The 24,769-nt window shown below is 43.7% G+C and overlaps 1 protein-coding gene across 3 annotated transcripts; it reads left to right on the forward strand.

The window, feature by feature from the left end:
* The first annotated feature begins 14 nt into the window (after positions 1–14).
* SERTM1 (serine rich and transmembrane domain containing 1) lies at positions 15–20,346 on the forward strand. 3 transcript variants are annotated; one of them, XM_067563008.1, is made up of 4 exons: positions 33–79; positions 13,180–13,250; positions 13,634–13,683; positions 19,283–20,346. In XM_067563008.1, the coding sequence occupies exon 4, from the start codon at positions 19,472–19,474 to the stop codon at positions 19,793–19,795; it is 324 nt and encodes a 107-aa protein (XP_067419109.1). In that variant the 5' UTR covers positions 33–79; positions 13,180–13,250; positions 13,634–13,683; positions 19,283–19,471; the 3' UTR covers positions 19,796–20,346. The 3 variants fall into 3 exon arrangements, 2 of the variants coding, with proteins under 2 accessions (XP_067419108.1, XP_067419109.1); XR_010922598.1 differs by lacking the exons at positions 13,180–13,250; positions 13,634–13,683; positions 19,283–20,346 and adding an exon at positions 586–773 and having other exon boundaries at positions 15–79; XM_067563007.1 differs by lacking the exons at positions 13,180–13,250; positions 13,634–13,683 and having other exon boundaries at positions 15–79.
* Positions 20,347–24,769: the final 4,423 nt, after the last annotated feature.

Below are 24,769 nucleotides of genomic sequence, written 5' to 3' on the forward strand. Positions count from 1 at the left end.
CCAGGGACTGCCGCCGCTGCCGCCGGTTTGTCTCTGGATGAAGCCAGAGGCGGAGAAGTCAGGCTGTTTCCCAGAGCAGGTCAGTGAGCCGCCCTCCCCGCCGGCCCCTCGCCCTGCCGCCGGGGCTCCCGCTGGAGATCCGTGGGAGCGATGTGGGGTGGCACGGAAAGAAGGGGGGGGGGTCTCTAGCTCTTCTCTGGAGTGGCCCTTCTGGTGCGGCTGGGGGGCAGCGGGATCTCGGCGGCTCTGCAATCGTTGCTGATCCGCCAGGGCAGCCCCTGCCTCATTTCAGGCCGGGCCTCTAGCGACTGAGCCAATTCCCAGGAGTTTGGAGCCGGTGTAGTATCGATCTGGGACTCACCCGAATCTGGGGCCGTTTCAGGTTCTGCCACCTGGGCTGGTGGGGTTTTTTCCTGCTGTTCTAGCGATGGGTCCCAAATTCTGGTACGTCCTGGTTAGCGATACTACACAGACCTCCCCCCCCACCCCCCAGCCTCTTAGCCTGCCCCCGAGCTGAACCGTTCACCTTCAAAAAAGACAGGAGAGACTCCGCTTCGGTTCACTGCTTAACTTCCCGTCCCACAGTGGTCACCTCCCCATGGCCCGTTCACCCGGCGAGGCGAGGCCAGTCGCATGAGCGGTACCTGCGGTTCGGATGTTTGCAGCGCTGGGGGTGGAGATACCGCCCTCCCCTTCCGTGGTGGGACCTGTTTGCTGCACAACTTTCTCCGCAGCTCCTGAAAAAAAATGAGTAGCATAAAAACTGGGTTTGGTGTGGCTCACTTGTCAGGCGTCTGTCCATGGTAACGTTACGCCGTGAGAGTGCACTCTGGAGCGTGGTGCAGGGTGGACGGAGAAACCCAGAGAACCAAAGGGATGCGTTTCTTAAAAGCACATCTCCTCCTCCTTCTCTGATGAGAAGAGTAAGGGGCAAAAGCAGGTAGCGTGGATCGGGCTAATGACAATGCAGTCTCATTTCTGAAGCGATCCTTTCGGCTGTTTCATTACTGCGAGAAGGCGAATGTTGCATAAATCAGTATCTTACTGAAACTGATAGTTGTGTGTGTCGCTGGGTGGGTGGGTGCGTGGGGAATTAACATCCCTTTTGCTGTTTAAGATTATAGTTTTTCTTAAATCGTTTGCTGTTCATTTTCCCTGCTTCCACTTCTAATGCAATGTGATACCTCCAGCGCTGCATAAAAGTCACTGAAGGAAAAATGATTCATGCTTTTTAAGCAAGAGAAAGCAGTTGCAGAGCTGGAGCCTGCTTCCCTTGAAGTCATTGAGAACTTTGCCATCGACTCCCGTGAAATCAGGATCTGGTCCTTAGTTAAGAAGGGGAACAAATGTTTGCAGTTGATGGGAGTTCCAGCTGGCTGCACAGGAGTTGGGGTATTTTTCTGCACCCTGTAGAGCCAGTGCGATGTGCTTTCTTCATAATCTGCCTTGTCTGATTTCAGTCCTTGCTATGCTTATGACCGACATATCACACTTGGCAACTGGTGCTTATACAGATAGATATGTACTATTTATCTCAGAATCTATCCATCTATCTCAGGCCTCCCATCACCATATATTGCACCTGATCTTATGAGCACCTGATATTGACAGGTGAGATTAATGTTGAACATGATATGGTGGAGTAATGAGAGGACTATTTTTGTCCTTATTGGCTTTTTCTTGACTCATTTTCAAAGTACTTAAATCAACAAATACTTTTTCATTTTAGAGAAATTGCTTTTGTCTTCAGGCACATGGGTGGACTCTTCCAGTGACCCCCTGGTCATGGACTGTGTCCATGAACTGGCTATTTTCAGAATGGAAAGGATGCCGAGTCCAAATAGGCAGGCGTTTGTTTCTATTCTTTAGCTATCCTGCCAAATGAAAGTTCTATAGTGCAGAGTTTGTTTGTTACTGTACTACATAGTCTGGAGCTATGGACATAGGTAAGGTTGCCACTGGCATTACATCCCACGTTGTTTTTGTGTGGATATGATAGGAATTTTTCCCATTGAATATGCATGGCAAAATTCACACTGAGTTCAATGGAAGCAGGATCAGGCTTAGACAGTACAATATAGGAAAAAAATATATAAGTGGATGCATCTGCAGAAAAATGCACTCTCCCAAATCAGTTTCTTCCCAAGTAAAAGCCACAAGGTGTTACAAAACGACTAATATAGCATGTTTAATATGAGGTGATGAAGCCTGGGACAGAAAGCAAAGAAAGGGAATTCTCACTACTCCTGTATTGCAAAACTATAGGCAGGAGAGAGAGATGTGTGGAGATGGTTAAATAGCTAAACATTTCCTAGAGAACTTAACGGTTATAAAAGCAAATAAAAATCTGATGCCTAATAAATCAGATTAAACAGAATTCAGAGGAAATTATAGTAATGTGGTAGAATGTACCACATTTTGAACACTGCAGATTTCTAGCATATTGTACATAGTTTCGGTCATTTTATTGTGAAAAAAGATATGATTGAAATTTAGGGATGTATCAAGGGTAATATTCCCAGTTCAGAGACTGAAGAAGTAAAGATTATGGAGTCATGGATGGATGCCGGACTGAAGCTGTTCCGTACTAATCCTTTATGACTTTGCTTTTTACATTCAGATTAGCAATGGTTTTAGTCTTCCAGGCCAGAATGGACTGAAATTAATCCTGGCTTGGAATCATCCATACTTCCTCCTCCTTGATTTTTTTTTTTACTCTATGGGTTTGTCTACATTAGGAATGTTTGCACTGGTGTCACTGCCTATTGCCTGCCTTGCTGTCCCCATACCTTCCCTTGGACAAGGTCACATTATGTGATCTGAAAGGTCAGGAGACAAGCACATACCTCCCTCCTCTGACAGCCTTTTAGATGGTATAAAAAGATGTAATTAAAGTTGGTAATAACTGTCCTCTTTGGGGAGAAGAGAGGAAGTTAGCTGAGACGGGCTGGAGCAGCTGCTGTAGCTGTTGATTAAGTCAGTTCCCATTTCGTGGAGGACAAAAAAAAAGACAAACACGCTCAAGAGGGGAGAGGAGAAAATAGCAAAGAAAGAAAATGCAGCTTCTGTCCCTGGTATTGACTCTCACTTGAAACCTCCCTGCTCAGGCTCAGTACACAGTCTCATCAGTCGCCCCGAGATCTGGCAAACTTGTACCAGCATTGGGCTGTTTAGAATATTGGTGTGTCCTACAGTAAATGATATTGTGGAGCTGCAGTGCCCCATTGGAATACCAGGAGGTAATTCTGCCTCAGGGACACAGAATGCCTGCCAGAGTCCCTAGCTGGACAAAGACTGTATGCCTGCTGCCAAACCCCTTGAGGAGGTACAGCTTAATCCCCCTTGTGTAGCCAGCCAGTGTTGCGAGCCAGTGCATTGCCGGGCGGTGGGGAGGGGTGCCATGGCACAGTTCACTCCCAGGGGAGTGGGGATGGAGCGGTCCCCTTTGCTCCATGAAGTGCACGCAGTGGAATTCTCTCTGATCCTCACATAGGCCACACCCTCCTCCCTCCTTTCTTGCTTTCCTGCATAAGAGCCAGGCAGGATTTGCTCCAAAGAGAGCTCCTCATTGACCAGAAGACACTTGGATGGGCACAGAAAGATATGTCGCTGTCTGAGGAGATGGGCATGAACGCATGCTAATGACGAGTCACACGCTAACAGAATTCAGCTGCCATTTGTTTATGTTGAGGACGCAGGTGGTGCCACCTTTGCTGCCATTGGACCAGTACCTCAGTCCATGAGCCCCACTGATTCTGTGGGGCTTGGCACAGCCTAAGGCCCTACCCTCTGTGCGTGACGGTGGCAGAACCTGACCCAGTCTGAAGCACAAAGGGAGGTCACCAGACAGAGCTAGTTGAAATTTAGACAACTTTATTTTCATTCAAACATGTGGCTTAATTGAGCATGACATGTTTCATGAAAAAGTGGGTTTTGAGTTAAATCTTGCTGGTTTTCAGTGAAAAACAACCCAGTCTCTCCCTCCCTTCCCCGCCCCACACACAAATTTTCAGTTTTAAACACAATACTTGTCAGTTGGGGTTGCCTAAAAACAAACAGAAATCAGGTTTTTGAGGGTTTGATGAGATGTGGGTGGGTAGGTGGGTGGGTGGGGTGTATAGCGGGGGAGGACAGGGGTTGGCAATAACAAAACCAAACCATACCTGACAATCTGAAACAAACAATGGGGGGAAAAAAATCATTTGGCATTTTTTTGCAGAGAAGGAAAAATCATTTTCCCAGCAGGTCTATTACAAGACCCATTCCTTTGGGGAGTCAAGGTGGGAGAGGTAATATCTTTTTATTGGATCAACTTCTGTTGGTGAGAAGGACGAACTTTCAAGCTTACACAGAGCTCTTCCTCAGGTCTGAAAGCTTGTCTCTCACACCAACAGAAGATAATATTCTAGGACCAATAGCCAACACAGCTTCGGCAACACTGCATACAACAATTCCTTTGAGTCAGATTCGGCCTCTCCCTTACTTGGGAGAGAGCAGGGCTTTCCTTCCTTGTGTGGTCAGGCATAATTGCGGTCCTTGATGAGGAGTGCAGGGATTACTCCCTATTTACTCCCTCTAAGGAGGAGGCAGGATCATGGTCCCATCCTCCTCGCCCTCCCACAACCTCACTGGCCTGTAGAACAAGTGTGGATATGCTCACCTAGGCAGAATTCCTCTTTGAGTTATATCAGGGACGGTACCATGATGTCCCCACCCTTAATAGTGGGCTCTACGTAAATGGCACAACTGAGCCTTTGAGAATAGCTTTTAAAGGCATTAAACAGATATTAGAAGGAATAACAAGTGTGTAATACAACCGCTTATCCAAAGGACCTATTGTAGATGAGCCTCCTGATCTTCTGGACTAACTAGTCCTTCTCCTATAATTTAAAGCTCATCCCTGTCCATCTCAATGTGGACAGTTTCCTTTTGAATATGATGAACACATTCCAATAGACTTGAGAATGTATTAGATTTGCATTGCAGCTCTAAGCATGTGTAATCATTTTCAGCTTGTGTAGGCACTGTTTTCTTTGCTCTGTCTGGGAACCACTGCACTGAATGTAACAGTGGAATAAATAAGCAAGTGCAGTGTTCAGTGTGAAAGGAATTTGTTCAAGAAAGTCCTCTGTAGACAAAAGAGACACGGAACACAAGTGCAATCATTGTATTTGTCTTGTTTGAGGACCATGTGCATTTTGCAGAGACTCATGCTGTTTCCCTCCAGAGGATCTTTCTGAAAGAAATGAGGAGTTAAAGGTTCTATCCTGGGAGATGCTGGGAATTGAGGGTGCTCATTACCTTGCAGCATTTAGCTTTTTTGTGTTGTACTTAGAAGGGTTATTATACGATTATGATGATACATTTCCTTAAGGAGAGCTTACCTGCAGCATCAACACTTCGTTCCGGAATGGGGGGAGGTTTCCAGGATACCGGCTTGAGGCTTTTGGGTGGAACAGTGTAAGAAACATAATCAAAACATTTGGATTTCAACGATGTACTTCACAGCAATTTTGGTTGCACGAGATAATTTTCTTTGTTGAATTTGGACAGGTTTAAGCCATAAGTAATACAGTGATAGAAGGCATAAAAGCAACATAATGTGTTAACATTTATCCCTAGAGAACTGTTTCTCTAGTATAGTTCACACCAAATGTGCTAAAAGGATAGAGATTTGAGATCCATAATGATTCTGTGAGTCTTCTCCTCTCCCCTCCCCCTTTTGGGGAGGATCTTTTTTGAAAGCGGCATTGCTTGTTTTAATCTGTGTTGTCTTGGACTGTTTCCTCATGTACAGCCAGTTTAATCTGCACTGCTGAAGACAGCACACGGGCCAGATTCTAATCTTAGACGGGTGACATGTAGTGCTACACAAAACCTGCTGCTGTCCTCGTGCAGACATTGTACTCATAATGGAGGACATAACTATGTGAGATACAAAACATACCAGGCTTCTGTGCAGTTTGTCTTTCATGTAAATCCCTAGCCCTTAGAACAGGGGTGTCAAACATCCGGCCCGTGGGCCAGATATGGCCCGCCAACCATTTTGGTCCAGCCCCTGGTGGCAGTGTGCGCTGCCATGACATCTCGTGGCATTGTACTCTCTGGTAGCGTCGCGCGCTGCCGCCAGAGAGATACAACACCGTGAGATGTTGCGGCATCGCACACTGCCACGAGATCTGTGTACTCTGGCGGCAGCGCGTGGAGCGCTGTGTGCACGAGACACAGCACTCCAAAAGGCAGGAGAGGGACGGTGTGGTCTTGGAGCGTCGCGCAGTACTATAATTCTTAATCATTGATCGATTCTTTTAATTGTAAAATAGTAGTAGTTGTAGAATTGAATTTACTGCAGTTTTTATATTGCTGATCTCTAGCAAATAAAATATAATACTACATAAAAATGGTTGTGCCTAGTATTTCGATTTATGGTATGTATGGCCCACTTGAAGTACATTTAATTCAAATCTGGCCTGCCATAGCAAATGAGTTTGACACCCCTGCCTTAGAATGTTGGAAATTCAGCCCCTTTCCCCCATAGTTACCTTCGCTCTGGCAATCTGGCCATTGCTAACTCTTTAGTTTAGGTTTCCTCTTTTATAGGAGCTTTTTTCAGCATGCCCACCTGGTAGCTGTTCTTTTATAACTAGCTATAGCTCTAATTTAAGTGGCCATTTGGCATCTGACTTCTAGAATTTGCACCTCCCTGCTAGTAAGTAGTTTGTTCCTTCGCTTTACTTTCTCTTTCTCAACTTCCTAAAAAAACAGCTAAACATTACAGAGTTTGAGCCTGATCCTAAATTACCCTGCACCTTGTATAGCCATTGTGCAAAGTGCATGTAAAGTGCAGTTGAGTCAGAATGGTAACAATTTACACCCACTGTGCTTTGGTGTAATTGACTATACCACATGCAGAGCAATGGCGAATCTGACCCATTAAATGTATTATAGATGGTAAAAACCATCAGCCTATTTAAACAGGGGCAGGGTAAGTATCCCTAAGACTTTGAGGCAGGTTAACCATCCTTTTTCAAAGCCAAGGAGAAAAAGTAACACATTTTCTCTGTTTCACAAATACCACCTAATTTAACTGATAGCCAAATCATCTGGGACTTCTATTTTGTTAGACTTCATAAGCTAAAGAGTGTTGGGCCTACTTAGGACTTTAATTGGAAACTGCTAAGGAAATAACAAATTGTGGCAGGCAGTAGTTTTGGTGATTCATTAGGTTGGACTCTTCCCACTGAGGCAGTATTTAATGGATCCCAATCTCCAGCATAGCATTATGGGACTTTGGAGTGTTGGAGGGTCCATCTTTCAGATGACTGTAAAAACAAAGTTCCTTATTATTTGGTCTTTTAATTGCTAATGGCAATATTTACAGCCATAGGGCATATTAATCATGAATTTCTGGCCAAATTCTAACTGGGGAATTATATTCTGTCTCCCCACCTAATCACCCTATAGCTTCCATTGGAAAAAGTGATCTTATGTCTCTCTTCTGAGCTACTGTATGGTTTGTTTGTATGCTAATTAAAGGCTACATCCTTCCATTCCAGAGGTAGTTTCACTTCAGTGTGGAAGGGATCCCTATATGTCAAGTTTGTTGAACGCTGTTAGGTAAAAGAAATTCTATATGCATAAACCTCTATTCCTACACTTGTTTTCCTTACAGCAAAGAGGAAAACAATACAGGGGTGGGAGGCGCTGTTGGGAATGAGACAAGTATTTCCACTGACAAACTGGAAGCTTGGTGCTTAGTGCAAATTAGCAATGATCATAGGAAATCTTAACTGGAAACAAGTGTTGTTGGCAGCTGTTAGCAGTAATCAGCCTGGTAATAGTACAGTAAGTGCCCTGACATCCTTCATGATGGAGAGGTTTCATACTGAGGCTGACATTACAGTATTGCATCTCAACTCTTCTGGACATCTGGATAACTTCCCTCCTGCTCTGTCATTTGGTTACTGAACAAAGCAGGAATATTTTTCAAGTTACAAGTATTGGCAACCTTTTTGTGTGCTCACCTATAGCTCTGTCTTTCCAGGAAGGTAAAAAAGAGCAGAGAAGACCGAGGGCTCCTAATAATAAGAGATTATCAACATCTTCTTTAACAAGGGGAATCTGCCTCCCACTCTAAAACATGCAATTGTCTGACTAGAGCAAAAGAAGCCACTCTTCTCTGCTACACATCTCCAAACTATTACCCAGCAGCTAACCTCCCTTTCCTAGCAAGTTAATCGGGTACCTAGCAAACAACCGTCTCCAATGCTATCTGCTAAGTGCCAGTATACTGGATCCCTCTGTCAGGCTTCACCAAGGCAAGATAAAGAACCAGTACTTGTTGTTATGTTCTTCCATAGACAAGGGAAATACATCCGCACACATCCTGTTGGATCTCTTTGTGGTATTTGATCCTGTGGGTCACCAAATACTGTTGTTCAGTCTCTGTATGGTTGCAGGGATGAATGGAAATGCTCTGAAATGTCTCAGGTCCTTCCTCTCAAATCAAACACTGATGGTCACTATGGACAACTGTTCCTCAATCTCCAAAGCCCTCACCTGTAGAGTCCCACAGGATTCAATTCTCTCTCCTGTCTTAGTCAGCGTCTGTGTGAAACTACTAGGAGAGTGGGTGAGGCAACATAGGCTGAAGTATCAGTAATTATGTAGGTGTCATCTGATGTTATGTCTCTCTTACAACAAACTTAAACAGCACCCATCTCCAAGCGTTCTCAGTGCATGACTGAAATCAGTACCTAGATGAAAAGCAGTTGGCGAAAGCCAACCCAGGCAAGACTGACATGATCCTGGAAGGATGAAGGAAGCTCTTTGAAATATTTGCTACCTGTGTAACATCTCCCACTACTGAGGCCATCTACCCTAAGATTAAGCTTGTCCTTTCAAGCTTCTCACTGCTACTGGATGTCCAAATAGCCCTGGTCTCAAAATATGTTCACTACCATCTGCAAGTAGCCATAAGATTGCATCCCATCCTATCAGACACATCTTTGGCCTTGGTGACCCAAGAAATCATGATCTCCAGCCTTGATTATTTCAACTCATATCTCAGAACAAGAAAGCTTCAACTGGTACAAAACACTGCAGCCCATCTGGCTCAGTAGCACAGGTCTCTGTGAACATAACTGCTCTCTGCACTGACTCCCCAATGAGCACAGAGTCCTGTTCAAGGTCCTGCTACTCAAAGCCCTCCATGAGACTGGCCCCAGCTGCTTAACAGATCGCCTCTGCCTCTGTGATCCTGAGTCTCATGACCTCCCACAACAGCTATGTTCCATTGGAACGTTTAAATTGTTGACCAATGGGGGACACTTGAGTGCAGGAGACAGAACTATGCAGCTCACTCCTGAGAGAGAGAAGAATGACCATCCGCCTCACTGAATTTAGAACTATGGTAAATGCAAATGCAATTCTCAGCTGTAGGGACTTTTAAAATCAGGGAAGGATCATTAAAAAAGCCCTTTAAAAAAAGATTCCATGTCTGTGTTTCGATGGCCCTAATAACTGTTTGAGCTTACTTTGCTCTGCATATTGATGCAATGAAAAGGCTTCATTACTAAATGCCTATAGCAAAGCACAAATTCCTTTCAACAATAGAAAATGACCTTTATTCCAAGGCCTGCTATCCTGACATAAATCCAGGATAGCAGCACAGTGAAGGCAAAGACAGAAGCCTTCTGTTACTTCTTACCTTGGATATCTGAATGAATTTCAACATGCAGCTAAATATCAATACGATGCTTATTTGTACATTAACTTTTATTGAAAAAGTCAATCCAGTGATAGGATATTATTTGAAGATTCAGTGAATTGGAAGTAAGATATGACACTTTTCACCTTCAAGTCACCTGTTAAAATCTAGTGCAAATCAGTTGTTACTGAAAGCTGGCACTGTCTGATGGCTGTTTCGTGGCCTGTGTGAAATGAATTGTTCCAAGTTCGACTTCTACTGGGCAGGTGTCTGCTACACTAAGCCCATCACAATTAGCGCTAATTTTGGTCTCAGATGAGAGGCTGAAATTGAATGGATTCTGAACTACCTTCCAGAACAGAGCTGAGGCTATTAGCAAGGTGTTGTGGGGGGATGCTTCTGGCTCTGCTGCATCTATTCTGTGGATAAATAAAACCTGGTCTCTCCTAGCATATGAGTTACGTTCTCCCACCAGTGCTGGCAATAGTGAAATCACTAAAGCAGACTAACCACTGCCATTTTAACCACTTGTCATCCCGTGACATGGTGGTTAAAATGCTAGAGGGTGGTCTAGACTAGTGCTCCAACTGGTGATGCTGTACTGACAGTTTGCAATGGTAGCAAGGACGGATACTCTGTGGTTAGTATTCCAAACAGGAACTTGGGGAGCTGGTTTTAATTCCCTGTTCCACTGCAGCCTTCCTCTGCGACCTTAGGTGAGTCATTTAATCTTAGTGTGCCTCAGTTTGTCATCTGTAAAAACTGGTGATGATTGCACTTCCCTGCCTCCTGGGGCTGTTGTGAAAATAAATACATTTTTTGAAAAACGATTGTGAGGTGCTCATACACAATAGTGATGGAGGCCAAAAAGAGAGAGAGCAAGATGGTGGGAGACTCTAACCAAAATATTAGTGCAACAAGGCCTAAAACATTCCAGTTTTCAGTGATGTCAAACTGGCACTCTTCATGAGCACTTAAACCTCTGTGATCGCTAAAATCTCTCTCAACTCATAGTCCTAGGAGGTCAGAAAAGAAACAAGAAATCTGGTGCCATCCCTGAAAAGACATGTAAAGTCTGTGACCAATACTCAAGAAAATGAATATCCCAGGCTTATCTTGGTTCCCCACTCCTCAGCCTTCCCACCTGTGAAGAAGATCCATTAAATTGCATTTTCACTGAGGTCAGGCAATGAAATAAAGTGTTTGTTTGAATCAAGATATGGAAAGAGATGTAACTGAATTGTAACAGCTTTATTGCACGGTGTAACCAAAGTTATCTGAAAAAGTACCCTATTTACTGTATGTCATATTGAGATTGCAGCAATCATTTGTTACCCACTTTAGCCTGTAATCTGGGCCCACTACCAACTCACATGCTGCTCAACATTCAGTGAAAATATTAAACATGTTCTGGTGTCAGAATAGTGTATTAATTGATGTTGTCTGCACTGTTGAAAACAGCTCATTGCAATTTTCTCAAGAAACAGCCTTTCAGAAAAGTGCCATTCAGGAAAGATGTAAACAGGCAATAAATTAGAATAAGATTAGTCAGTTTTAGTCTGTGAAGAATTGCACTGAGAGATGAATGGAAGAATAATAGCTGACAGGAAAATATTTGAAGAGCAATTCTACTCTGAAATATGACCACATTAAAAATGGCACCATCTTATTCAACAGGTGGGCAGTCTGCCATGTCTGGTGTCTTTAGGGACAATAAGAGTTTACTACTTTTTTACATCTATTAGGGCTGAAGAGCCAAAACAACAAAGAATGGAGCTAGATTTTCTATTCTTTTTTAGCATCTTCAACAGATTGGTTTATTAAGTTCCAATCAGTTCAACCTATGCAATCGTATTATAAGGTAATGGGATTGCACAGCAAAACTTAATCTGAAAGCAAGAAGGTTATCCAAATGTAAACGAGAACTCAATTTGGCCTGCAGAGTCTTTACTATTGGGTTTGATGCAGGATGGAGTTATGCAGGAATAAGATTCAGGAATAACTCCATGTGTGAACACTCTTATTCTGGAATAAGTATCCACCCTGCAGTTATTCCACTTTGTTTTCCTATTCTAGCTGTTGCACTTTAAATTCACCCGTATCTTAATCCAAAACTTTCAAGTGTGGACAAGAGAATGGGAAAACCCACTATAGGACTTGGTGTGGACTTTGATTTATTTTGATTTACTCCTGGGTCAGTTTAGGAATCTCAAGAAAAGATATGTAGTCTGTCATACTGAGCCAAATTCAACCCTTGTGTCATTCCATTGAAGTCAGGGACAAAACTCCCATTAATTTTGATGGGGACTGGATTGGGCCCACTGTTCTGATGGTATGTGAAGTTCTTAAACATGCACAAAACCAGTGATGAGGAAAGAAGATGGAGCATATGCCTGGTGTCACTTGGAATTATAGGAGATTTAAAAAAAAAAAAAAAAAAAAAATCATCCAAAACACAGGAGTTGGTGGTGAGAGGGACTTCAACTACTCGGACATCTGTTGGGAAAATCATAGAGCAAGGCACAGATTATCCAACAAGTTCTTGGAATATATCGTTGACAACTTTTTATTACAGAAGATGGACAAAGCAACTAGGGGAGAGGCTGTTCTGGATTTGATTCTGACAAACAGGAAGGAACTAGTTGAGAATCTGAAGGTGGAAGGCAGCTTGGGAGAAAGTGATCATGAGATGGTAGAGTTCATGATTCAGGTACTACTCAGTGTGAGTAAGGGAATTGGAGTCTGGCCCATTGGAATCTAAGATTTTACAGTCTATGATATTGATACACAGTATCCAGTTTTTAAAAAAAAACAGTTTAATTGATATTGTAATGATCTACATTCAGCATAAAGGCCCCAATACAGCAAGACATAAGCATGCATATATATAACTTTAAGCCTATGATTAGTTTCCTTGAAGTTACTAGAACAACTTGTGTGCTTAGAGCTAAGTTTGGGCTTAAAATGTTTTGTTTAATTGGTTCATAATTCTTAACTGCAAAAGTAAGACATATGAGATTTAAAGTTTTATAAAGAATTTTGAATACATCTCCCATGTTTTACCATATTAAAGCTAGTATGAATTAATTTCTTATATTATTATTATAGAGAAATGCAATTAACAACTGATCTGCTTCTTTTATATCAAAGTTTATCTTTTTAAAACCTAATCTAGCTCTAAGACATTTAAGTAATTGCAGACTAAGAAATCATTACCTTATATTCCATTACTTCACTTTGTGCCGCTAAAGAAAAATCTCTCCCTGTTGAGTCTAATATAGTGTGCTTTAAATATCATTCCTTGAGGTAAATAATACTAGGGTTAAAACAATTGTTTGTTTCAACATATTTTATGAATCGGTATAAAAATATATACTAAAAGGGCCAGATTTTCAAAACCTGGCTTTTTTAATATCTGAAATTTGCAGCTGCAATTTCTCACCTCTGATTATTTTGTGGACCCAATTTAGGCCATTTGCAAGCCTGATGAAGACAGGCAGAAGTATCTGCAATAAAATCAAGGCAGATTTCATACCACAATGTAATTATTTATTTATCTATATAGACACTTATAATGTACCAACTCACAGTGGAATCTAGATATGGAAAACAAATTAAGGTTTACAAAAAAAAGAATTGTATTGTTAAAAGACAATCTACCACTTAGTTCAGTCATTATTACTTGGATACTTAGGGCTATTTATGGCATGTAGTATAGTCTCCTAAATATAACTTACAGTGCAAAGCATGATGGGTAACTTTATGCAAATTATTATAGAGACTGAAAGGCAGATTTCTTAGCACTCTCAAAAGGTATTTCTTTAGGCTTTTATTAGTCTGCCAGAGAAGAAACAACATGAGTAGAAATTTATCCCATCCTTTTTGAGGCTCATTAGTACAGTTTCTTTCTTTTCTCACAACCAGGGAAAGTGTCAGCTTCATGAAGAAACCAACAGGAAATAAAAGTTTTAAAGGTAAAAGTATGAGAGAGCATTGTGGGTAAGAGTGCTGGAACATTTTCATGGAAGCATAGCAAGATACTTTATCTTTAGTGTGATTCCCAAAAAAAGACCACAAAATGATAACATTATTATTTGAAGGGCCTGATTCTGCCACTGATATTCACACTGCATAGAGTCTCCTCTGCAGGAAAGCTTAGTGAAGTCAGAGGGGATTATCTATGAAGTAAGATGCTATTCAGTGGGAGTAACAATGGCAGAACTGGGCCCTAATAATTATATCAATGTTTAGCTACAATTGATTGCATCTGAAAATGTGATGCCTCCTAAGATAGCCAATATATGCATGTAATACAAGCCATTTATTTCAGGAACAAGTAATTCAGTTTATTTAAGGGGAATAAGAACACCTGTTTAATTTGTTTTTGTCTGTTTGGTTTGGTTTGGTTTTACTATTAGGTAATCTTTTTGCCCTTAGGATGATGTCAGATGAAGGCTAAAGAGTTCCTTGCATCAAAAGTTCAACTTCCTGTTTCATTCTGACTGATTCTGAACTAGACATGTGCAAAGAGATTTAGGGTTAGAATAGGGTACAGTGCCTCCAGAAGGTAAAGGTAAAATGATTGCCGTGTTACCTTTTGAGAGTATGCAACTTCGGCTTCTTGCCCCAGGCTCCTCTCTTGTCCCTCTGGAGAGTTTAGAACTGTCAGTGACACTAACTTTTCACAGTCCTTTCTGTCCCTGAGCACATGGACGACAATTTTGGGCTGGTCTACACTATAGAGTTTTGTTGACAAAAATCAGCTTTCGTGGACAAAACAGTGGAGATGTACACATTGAAATGCTCCTCCCACTGATGGAACTCCCCTGCTATGCCAACACAATAAAACCACCTCAACAAAAGATGTAGGGCTTATGTTGGCATAGATAGGGCAGCGCAGTGTCAGCGGAGACACTGCTTTCCTTATATCGGCTGTTGGCTGTCATTCTTATCAATTTCATGGCTCTGTGACAAGAAAATGAGGCAGCTAGAGCCCAACTGCCCCCTGCAACCCTGGAGAGTTGAGTGGCTGGACCCTGCTGCTGGCTGGGAGTGGGGTGAGAAGCCCTGGGTGGCTGGACCCCGCACCTGGCAGAGAACGGGTAGAAGCCCGAGCAACTTCTCTGCCCGCTCTCCACCAGAGCCGGGGCAGTCATGTCAATTTCACGGCTTGTGATAGGACATCTACTGCTTTCCTTCTATCTCAACTTTTAGTAAGACTTTTGGTATGGTCTCACATGACAGTCTCATAAACAAATTAGATAAATATAGCTGAGAGGAACATACTATAAGGTGGGTGCACAACTGTCTGGAAAACCATACTTAGAGAGTAGTTATCAATGGTTCAAAATCAAGCTGATAGGGACTATTAAGTGGGGAGTGGGCAGGGGAGAGAGGGCAAGAAGTTGGGGCAGCTGGATCTCGCTCCCAGGGGTGAGAAGCCCCGGACTGCCTTCCCCCACTCCTCATTCCCTGCTGGGAGCTGGGGAAAGCCACCTGCCTGCCAACCACTAAAAACGTTGTGGTGTGCTTTGATTGACCTTGTCTTGAAACAGAAGTAAGTTAAAGCACACTAGGAAACTTGTAGTGTGTGGCAGCAGGGTCCTCAAGGCACTTTACTTCATGGCACGTTAGTGCAGAATAGATTTGCACCCCAGCGGGCAGTGAACTAAGTGTTTCTCTAGACGAACCCGTAGATAGAGGCCAAGTTTGCTGAACTGTGTGTGTGGGAAGGAAAGGGTGAAGCAACTTTTGGCTGAGAAGTGTATTTTATTGAGGCCACCTTATCAATAGCAGATCAGTGTGCTAATGATTTAATTTTTGCATTTTAATCTTTGTGAAATTAGATAAGCACATTTTATAAATGTAAAATGAATAAGCCATTGCAAATTCCCTGGTTCTGGTTACCTCAGACAAGACATCACAGAGATATAGGTTTAATAGTGGTAGTGGATTTACCATCTGTCACCTTGCTGGAAAACCTGGCACTAGGATTACAAGCTTAACTCTTTACAAGGATTTTTTCAGTCCTGGCTTAAAGTTTGCCCACAAGACACAGTCCCTCTATGCACATTTTTAGGCTGTATTGGTTCTTTTTTTTTTCCAGTGTGGAAAGAGAAAGTTGATGGCCAATTCCTGCAATCCTGCATTTTGTAAAGATTCCCTGTTAGCAAGAAATTCATACTGTAGCACAAACCTTCACCAGATATTATGATACAGCATATACTTGGCCAGCACCATCCTCCAGCAGGGTTTGGGAGGTTTAGTTCATGTTTAGTTCACCAGTTTAGTTCATGCTAAGGCATCACATGGAACATGAAAACAAGACGGTAGATAACATTAATAGAGATGGTCTGAGACATTAAATTCAGATCTGGATCTTCATTATGAAACACATCCTTCCTTCACAAAATCTGGGGGAGCTTGGATTTTGGGGTTCATTCAGCTCCGTATGGATATAGTCAGCAGAGAAATGTGCTTCGGGATCTAGGTTTGCAGTATAAGACTTCCCTCCTTAGGGGCAGATTTTGGTGGTGGGAGGAGGACAACTTTAACCATGATTCCAGGGGCTTCTGAGGCACATAAAAACTCTAGTGTTTTGTGGGATTTTTTTGCAGATATTAACTTAGAAATTAGCTGACAGGAGCACTCTATCTAATTCCTAGATAAAGGAAGAAAAAATGTGTACAAACCCCAATTAAAGCCATAATATAAGTTTATATGTAAACATAGAACAATTGGGAGATAACACAGCAAGATATTCCCAATCCCAGGACTTGAGGTGGAATCGGAACTGTTCCACTATGTCCTGCCATTAAACCATTAAGACCCTCGTTCAGCTCAGTGGGCGTGAAGGAGCCTGTGCTTTGCAAATGGGAGGAGTCCATTTCAATCCCCATGGCCAGGATAAAGACCCAGATGAGGAAGAGGGTGCCACAGACACTGAGGGGCCTGTTGCTCACAGGGGAGAATTCTGCATTTGGGAATGATAGTTCCCAAGATCCCATCTCAGACCAGCCTGAGCAAAGACTGTGGAAGTTACGGGTGGAAGCACTTGGTGCACAGAGGTTTCTTACACTGATGTCAGAAGTAAGATGTGACCAGCTGCTTCTGAGGGCAACCTTTGTCTGTCTAGGCAAATGTGTAATGAACCATGTACCTCTCAGGCTTCTCCTGGCTATCATGGGCCCTACATTGCTAACAAACAGGAGATTCTCTGTTAGCTCAGGCACCAAGGCCCTGGGCTTTGGTGCAGGTGACGGGGCTCTGCCCTCGCTGCTGCTCTGAAGCTCTCCATGACCGTTGTGTGTAGCCAGGTGGGTACAGGGCGGTTCCAACTGGCTGTGGAACTGTCACAACGGAGCTGTATCTCCCCGAGTTACTCCTCTGCCATCCCCATGCCTAGTGAGCCGTTCAATGGCGTGGAAAGGTTATTACAAAATGGAGTCCAATAAAAGCTGGCCACTGTTATTTTCAAATCCAACTGTGAGCGACAAGGGCCATCATTTTATCCGCAGCGGTGAAAAATTTGTGTCGCCAGCACCCCCAGCTAGAATTCCAGCTGTGGGACCCCCCACTTCCACAGAGCTGAGTGCACGTGAGTGCCCGGGGGCCCTGGCTGGTATGTGGGGCTCTAGGAGGCCCTTCCTCCTTGCCACTGCCATGCATTGTGTCAGGGTCAAAGCTTTGTCAGTAGCCAAGGGGCAGAGATCAGCACTGTGCATGGCAAAGGCCCTAGGACCCAGTGAGTTCCCCGAACGGTGCCCCGTGAGTGTGTGTCAGTGCGAGCTTCAGCCAGGCCTCCCAAGAGCCCCGGCTGTGCAGCTCCGCACACTGGCTCATCAGTAGAGAAACCCGGGCCAGGGAGGAGTCTGTTTAAATTGCAAACACCCTCTAGTGGGTACAACTGCTGGTTAGTAACTTTTTTGAGAGCCTGAGCTCCACATGCCGTCTCTGCCCCAGTGCCGGGAAGGGCAAGGCCTCAGGCTGGTGACTCTGCTCTGTCAGGGCTCAGCCCAGCACCCAGGTTAGAGAGTGGGAGCAGAGCCAGTGGTGCAAGGCCAGACAGTGGATCTGGGGACGGCAACAGCTCCATCCTGAGCTAACCGCTCACACAGTCCCTTATGGCACAGATCTGTACAACACCTAGCACATTTCATATATGCTCCATCTCATAGCCCCCTTATCCTCCTAGTGCCTATGCTGATGCTCATGTATCCCCCTCTTCCCAACCCCTGCACTCCCTTCCTGCACCCCCTTCTCCCTTAACCCCTTCCTGCACCCCTTTTCTCCTCACCTCTGCACCCCCTCCCTCCAGGCACTCAGGGCAACCGATCTCCTAGCTCCAGCAGCCACACGTAGCCAGAACCAGCAGCACAGCCCATCCTCCTTTCCTTCCCACAAGCCACCGTCCGGCACCTGCAGCACCGTGATCAGCGCCCCCCGCCACAAAGCACAGCCCCAGCTGGAGAAGGGGTACAGGGCCTAGCAGTGTGAGCCCAACATGCTGCACCATGGAGCTGGCCCACAGGGACACCCTACCAAAATCTGAAATGCGTCCCTGCTCTGCTGAGGTACAAAACTTGGGGAGGGCGGGGGGCGACTGGTGCTCACCGTATCCACCCTAAATGGCGCCCCTGTCCCTCAGTGACAGACAGTGCTTGGGGCTCCCCTGAAGGGAGGTATTGGTGCAACTCCCATCCCGTGCAGGCCCCGAAGTGTTGTGCCTCTGGCTGCCTATCACGCCGCTGTTCGAGAGCGTCTCTGGTGCGGTGGGGCCCAGCAACCCACCCGGGCTGAGCGGGAGGTGGTCTTGAAGCCTCTCTAGGCATGGCAGGGCTCAACAAACGGTCTTGTGGGGCAATAAAGCCATCCTGAGGTCCCTCTGCATGTGGCAGGGCTTAGCAAAACAGCGGTGTTGAGCGGGAAGCAGCCCTGAGCCCCCCCTTGGGTGTCTCAGGGCTCAATAAACAGTCTTGCTGAGCAGTAAAGCAGCCCTGAAGCCTGTCTGGACGTGGAAGGGCTGCATATCTTCTGGCAGGCTCTGGGAGTGACACTCTGCCTACACTACAGAAATTTGTCGACATAAGATATGTCCAGGCTTGAGTCTCTCTCCTCTATTGTTCCACCCGACTCTGGGGCCTCTGCTGGGTTTTTAACCTCCCACCTCCTGCCAGGGAGTGTGCAGTGTGCGTGACAGGGAGGGGCCTTTCTGGCCACTGAGGAAGATGAGGGCTCCCTCTCTGGCAGGAGGGGCAGGTACACCCATCACACCTTCCCACACCGAGTTCAGAGCTGTTTGGATCAGAGGTTTTGAAATGGGCTAATCTCTAGTAAAAGATGTGGAAAAGAGTACATTTAAAATAATTTATGTGCAGAATTTCCTTTCTATCCCTCTTTTTTGGGGAAATCAGACCATAAAGCAACAGATAATAGTTTCTTTTTTTATTTTTATTTTTTATTTTAAGTCCTTCATGGAAAATAATTTACTCTTTTTAAAGTTACATTGCCTCAGGTGAACAATTAAATCACATGGTCTAATTGTAAATTAATCCTATTTGTATTGCCTTTCAGGACTGAAGGATACAGAGTCTTATATTACCAGTGGGTTTGAGAAGTGAAGAACAATTTTGATCACAGGGTGACTTGTTATGCCTACATTGTGATGGAAAAATGAAAGCAACTAGAATACAGCATTTTTTATACTTCTGAAACTGCCTTTGAACACAAGATCTATTTCCTTAAAAAACACACACACAAAAAATGTCAGAACTCGACCCTTCATCTGGATTAGTAGGAAACATGGAAAATGGGACTTTTCTGGAGCTATATCCCACATCCCTGTCAACTTCAGTGGATTCCTCATCTGGTCGCTTATCAAATGTCTATGTCTATGTTTCTATATTTCTCAGTCTCTTAGCATTTCTTCTTTTGCTGTTAATCATTGCACTTCAGAGGCTGAAAAACATAATCTCTTCCAGTGCCTCCTACCCAGAATACACTAGTGATGCTGGAAGTTCTTTCACTAATTTAGAAGTTTGTAGTATTTCTTCCCAGCGATCTGCTTTCTCAAACCTTTCTTCATGAAAAGCAATGAAAGGAAATATATTGGGAATGGAACAGCTTTGTCTAGGTTTTGAAGGAAATAGTGCATGCTACATTTACCAATGAGGACTATTAATTATGAAAGAGGTGACTTTTAAAGTTCTTTGATTTTTCTTTTTATTTTCCATTCCCCTTTTATTAACAATGCTTTTCATCCAGGAGCATGGAAAATGGCATCAGATCATCGCTTCATGTATGTAATCGTGATGCTGCCTTTCTCTCAAACATATACACATACATGCATATACACAGTCTTCCTACCAAATTTGAATATGGTTCTAGGCGGATGTTCTACTTCTTCTCTGTAGTTGTATCCCTCTTACCTGGATTTCCTTTTGTTAATGTGTCATGGGCTGTTTACTGGATAGCTCCTTCTAGACAAGTTCACTTCCACAAAAATGCCACCACACTAATTTAAGAGACAAATTGGGCTTCTTAGCGAATTTTAAAGTTATTGGGTGTTTTTTGTTTTGTTTTGTTTCAAATGTTGATGTCGTTTCAGTATATAAATTATTAAAACAAAACTAAAATAATTCTTTTGTTAATTTTGTCTATGAATACTAGACCGTTAAATCTTTCTGTATAAAGCCTCTACAAGTCAACTTTCAAATATACTTTAAGCGACTAGAATAAATGTGCACAGTCGTGAACTCAATCTGTATTGTATGTTGTAAGGGGATTTTTAGAACCTACTTGCATGCAGTTGACAGGGACTATCTGTTTCTCAGGGGGATGGTTTCTGCACCCGAGTCACAAATACAACACACCTCCTTTCCATACTTCATTGCTGTTCTAGCTTATTGTTAATAGATCCAAACACAAACTAAGCAGCCTTTTCTCTCCCTGAGAGACACATAACTCCCATTGCTGTTGCTGGTAGCTGATTTCCTGTATTAAGGGCCCTTATAGGCATGAGGAGTTCTCATCTCAGAGGAGCTACTTACATCAGTAAGAACTACTGAAGGGCCAGATTCTGCCTTTTCCTTACTTGGATGCACAGTGGGGTGATGGAGAAAGGCAAATCCTTCTTTAAAGTGACCTGTGTAAGGGCCAGGAAATGTCACAGTCTCTTCACTGAAGGGGTCACAGAGACTGCTCTCTCCCTACTCTGCCGGGGACCCAGTGTGCATGGCAGGAGAATAAGCTCCACCCCATTAACCACTGTAGTGGGCATGCTCTCTCCCTGCTCTCGGGGGTTCAGGGTCACATAGGTTGAGCCTGGATGCCTCCCAGTGCTCTATGTGCCTCCACCCCATAGTTTGGGCTGTGCCAAAATGGCACAACCTAGCCCCAGCACCTTTCACTCCCATCACCCAGCATCTCTCAATAGAGAATTGGCTCTTTGGAGACTCAAGCCTTTTATTATTTGGCCAGCATTCTTTAAATTTAAGGAGCGATTGATATATTACAGCCCATGGTGGTGCAGTTGTACATGGAAAGCACCACCGTTTTTAAAGCATTTTCATTCTATCAGTTTGATGCAGGCAGGACTCATATTCCAACATTAATAGTATAGTTGTGAAAATACAGGGGTTTTTTTACAGTCAAATGTAAATGTACTAATTAGAAACATCATTATTCAGTGCCAAAGAAAGGCAGATTAAATGGGAGTTGGTGTTTTCAACTTTTAAAAATGAACATATTGTACAATAACTTGTGGTGAATTTTGGTGTTGATTAGTTGCTTACAAGAGCCAAAGCATTTTGTTGAGAAACAAAGAACTTAAGCCGCTGGGATTTCTGATCCACTCAGCTTTTATAAAGATATTTAGTCTCTCAATTACTCTATTCATCCAGACAGAGTTTTCCTGAAACATCTTCAGTCAATTTTCACTAGTAACCAGTGAAAGGACTTGGGGAAATATTAGGTTATTTATTTAGCGTTGAACAAGAAGTAATATTTCCTTTATGAAAGCTGTTTAAGATCCCAAAATCTGTAACCAAATGTGTTTGTGTGTAGATTTATAAATATGAATAAATTAATGTTAAAACAAGAGAGTTGAAAAACTAGCTCCATCTTCATTTACCTGCCTAGGCCTGAATTCAGTCTCCTGTGTCTCCTTTGCAGCAAATGAGGTTAACACTCATTTCAGAAATGGAAGTGGGAGCTGCAGGATGAAAATAAGTAACATTCTCTAACTTGTAGCTAAATGAAACCATGCATATGATAACAGGTAGCATGAAATCAACCGACCTAGCCTGCCTGCTGGTCCTGTCCAACTTTGTCCCTCCTGACACCAGACAACACGTCACCTTGCAGAATGTGTTCCCTAAGGTGCAAGACATGCCACAGCTATCCCTGTTGAAAGTTCATATTTAATTCAATAAATCTCTACCTTAGCTCAAGGCACCTCTGTTTGGACAATTTCCCTAAGGAACCTCAGTATCACCTCCCAGTGGCATAGTAGGTGGCAAGAACAAGCTTGAGATAGAGTCAATGCTTATCTTGAGACAGTTCAGCTCTGTGGTTTTGACCATCTTTGAGTAAAGCTCAATCGTTTCACATGGGAATGATCAGATGTGCTGCTAACGATTATAAATGGGGACTTCATGTCTCCCTCCTTTGCTGCATGGCCCACTAGAAGATGTAGGCCACATACTTGCAGGCTGCACCCATTAGCAAGGGTTGCCTGGTTCCCTTAGGGACTTGCATAATGCTCTTCCTTCAGTTATTGAATGGTTAAAACACTTAGATTAACATGCTTGACTTGACTAGCTATGTGGATGCAAGATATATATATATATACACACAATCTAAAACAGTGTTTATTCGCAATGATGCAGCATTCACAATTACTATTATGTCTTTGTCAGATGTTAAAGATTTTCAGTTTTCTACAAAAACTGTAGCAAGTTGACTTTGCTGGAAATATTTAGCTGTTTTTATAAAATTATTATTACTTCCACCCCTACAATGACATAGAATCATAGAAACATAGAATATTAGAGTTGGAAGGGACCTCAGGAGGTCATCTAGTCCAACCCCCTGCTCAAAGCAGGACTAACCTCAGCTATATCATCCCAGCCAGGGCTTTGTCAAGCCTCAGCTTAAAAACCTCTAAAGATGGAGATTCCACCACCTCCCTAGGTAACCCATTCCGGTGCTTCACCACTCTCCTAGTGAAAAACTTTTTCTTAATGTCCAACCTAGACCTCCCGCCCTGCAACTTGAGACCATTGCTCCTTATTCTGTCATCTGCCACCACCGAGAACAGCCTAGCCCCATCCTCCCTGGAACCCCCTTTCAGGTAGTTAAAGGCCGCTATCATATCCGCCCTCATTCTTCTCTTTTGCAGACTAAACAAGCCCAGTTCCCTCAGCCTCTGTGCTCCAGCCCCCTAATCACTTTGGTTGCCCTCCCTCCGCTGCACTCTCTCCAACTTGTCCACATCCTTTTTGTAGTGGGGGGCCCAAAACTGGACACAATATTCTAAATGCGGCCTCACCAATGCCAAATACAGGGGAATAATCACTTTCCGCGACCTGCTGGCAATGCCCCTCCTAATGCAGCCCAATATGCTATTAGCCTTCTTGACAACCAGGGCACACTGCTGACTCATATGCAGCTTTTTATCCACTGTTACCCCCAGGTCCTTTTCTGCAGAGCTGCTGCCTAGCTCGTCGGTCCTCAGTCTATAGCTGTGCATGGGATTCTTCCTTCCTTTAAGTTGGAGGACTCTGCACTTATCTTTGTGACCTGCTGGCAACCTCATTAGATTTCTTTTGAACTCATATCCAGCTTTTTATCCACCGTTACCCCCAGGTCCCTTTCTGCAGAACTGCTGTCAGTTTGTTTATGGGATTCTTCCTTCCCCTGCACTTATCTTTGTTGAACCTCATTAGATTTCTTTTGGCCCAATACTTCAGTTTGTTTAGGTCCCTCAGGTTGGTCAGGCATGACTTTCCCTTGGTGAATCCGTGTTGACTGTTCCTGATCACCTTCCTCTCTTCCAAGTGCCTTAAAATGGATTCCTTAAGGACCTGCTCCATGATTTTTCCAGGGATTGAAGTGAGGCTGACCGGTCTGTAGTTCCCTGGATCCTCTTTCGTCCCTTTTTTGAAGATGGGCACTATATTTGCTTTTTTCCAGTCCTCAGAGACCTCCCCCTGTTGCCACAAGCTTTCAAAGATAATAGCCAATGACTCTGAAATCACCTCAGCCAACTCCCTCAGCACCCTCGGGTGCATTGCATCCGGCCCCATGGACTTGTGTATGTCTAATCCTTCTAAATAGTCTTGGACCCATTCCTTCAGCACTGCGGGATGTTTGCCTCCTTCCCATTCTGTGCCACCCAGTACAGCAGTCTGGGAGCTGATCTTGTCTGTGAAGACAGAGGCAAAAAAGGCATTGAGTACCTCAGCTTTCTCCACATCCTCTGTCACTAGGTCACCTCCCCCATTCTCTAAGGGGCCCACACTTTCCCTAATCTTCCTCTTGTTGGCAACATGCCTGTAGAAACCCTTCTTGTTCCCCTTCACGTCCCTCGCTAGCTGCAACTCCAGTTGTGCTTTGGCCTTCCTGATTTCATTCCTGCATGTCAAGCAGTGTTTTTATAATCTTCCCTAGTCATCTGACCAAGCTTCCACTTCTTGTAAACTTCTTCTTTGCGTTTAAGTTCGCCAAGGACATCTTTGTTAAGCCAAGCTGGATGCCTACCATATTTGCTATTCTTTCTGCACAACGGGATGGTTTGCTCCTGTGCCCTCAATAAGGTCTCTTTAAAATACAGCCAGCTCTCTTGGGTTCCTTTCCCCCTCATATTAGCCATCATGAGTGTACCTCTTTTTCTCACGACTGTATCTGTCTCATAACAAGTAAATTCCAAGAGAATACCTGCAGGAGTAACTTCAAGCTAGTAGCTACCCACCATCAAGTTTTATGGGATTACCCAGCACTAAAAAAAAGGACATGAGCTAATAACTGTATTTGGTCGGGAATTTTTTTTTCCCATGGCAA

The sequence above is a fragment of the Emydura macquarii genome, unplaced genomic scaffold (genome assembly GCF_026122565.2).
Source record: "Emydura macquarii macquarii isolate MOO-44397 ecotype Brisbane River unplaced genomic scaffold, CSIRO-AGI_Emac_v2 contig_2473, whole genome shotgun sequence".
Lineage (NCBI taxonomy): Eukaryota > Metazoa > Chordata > Testudines > Chelidae > Emydura > Emydura macquarii.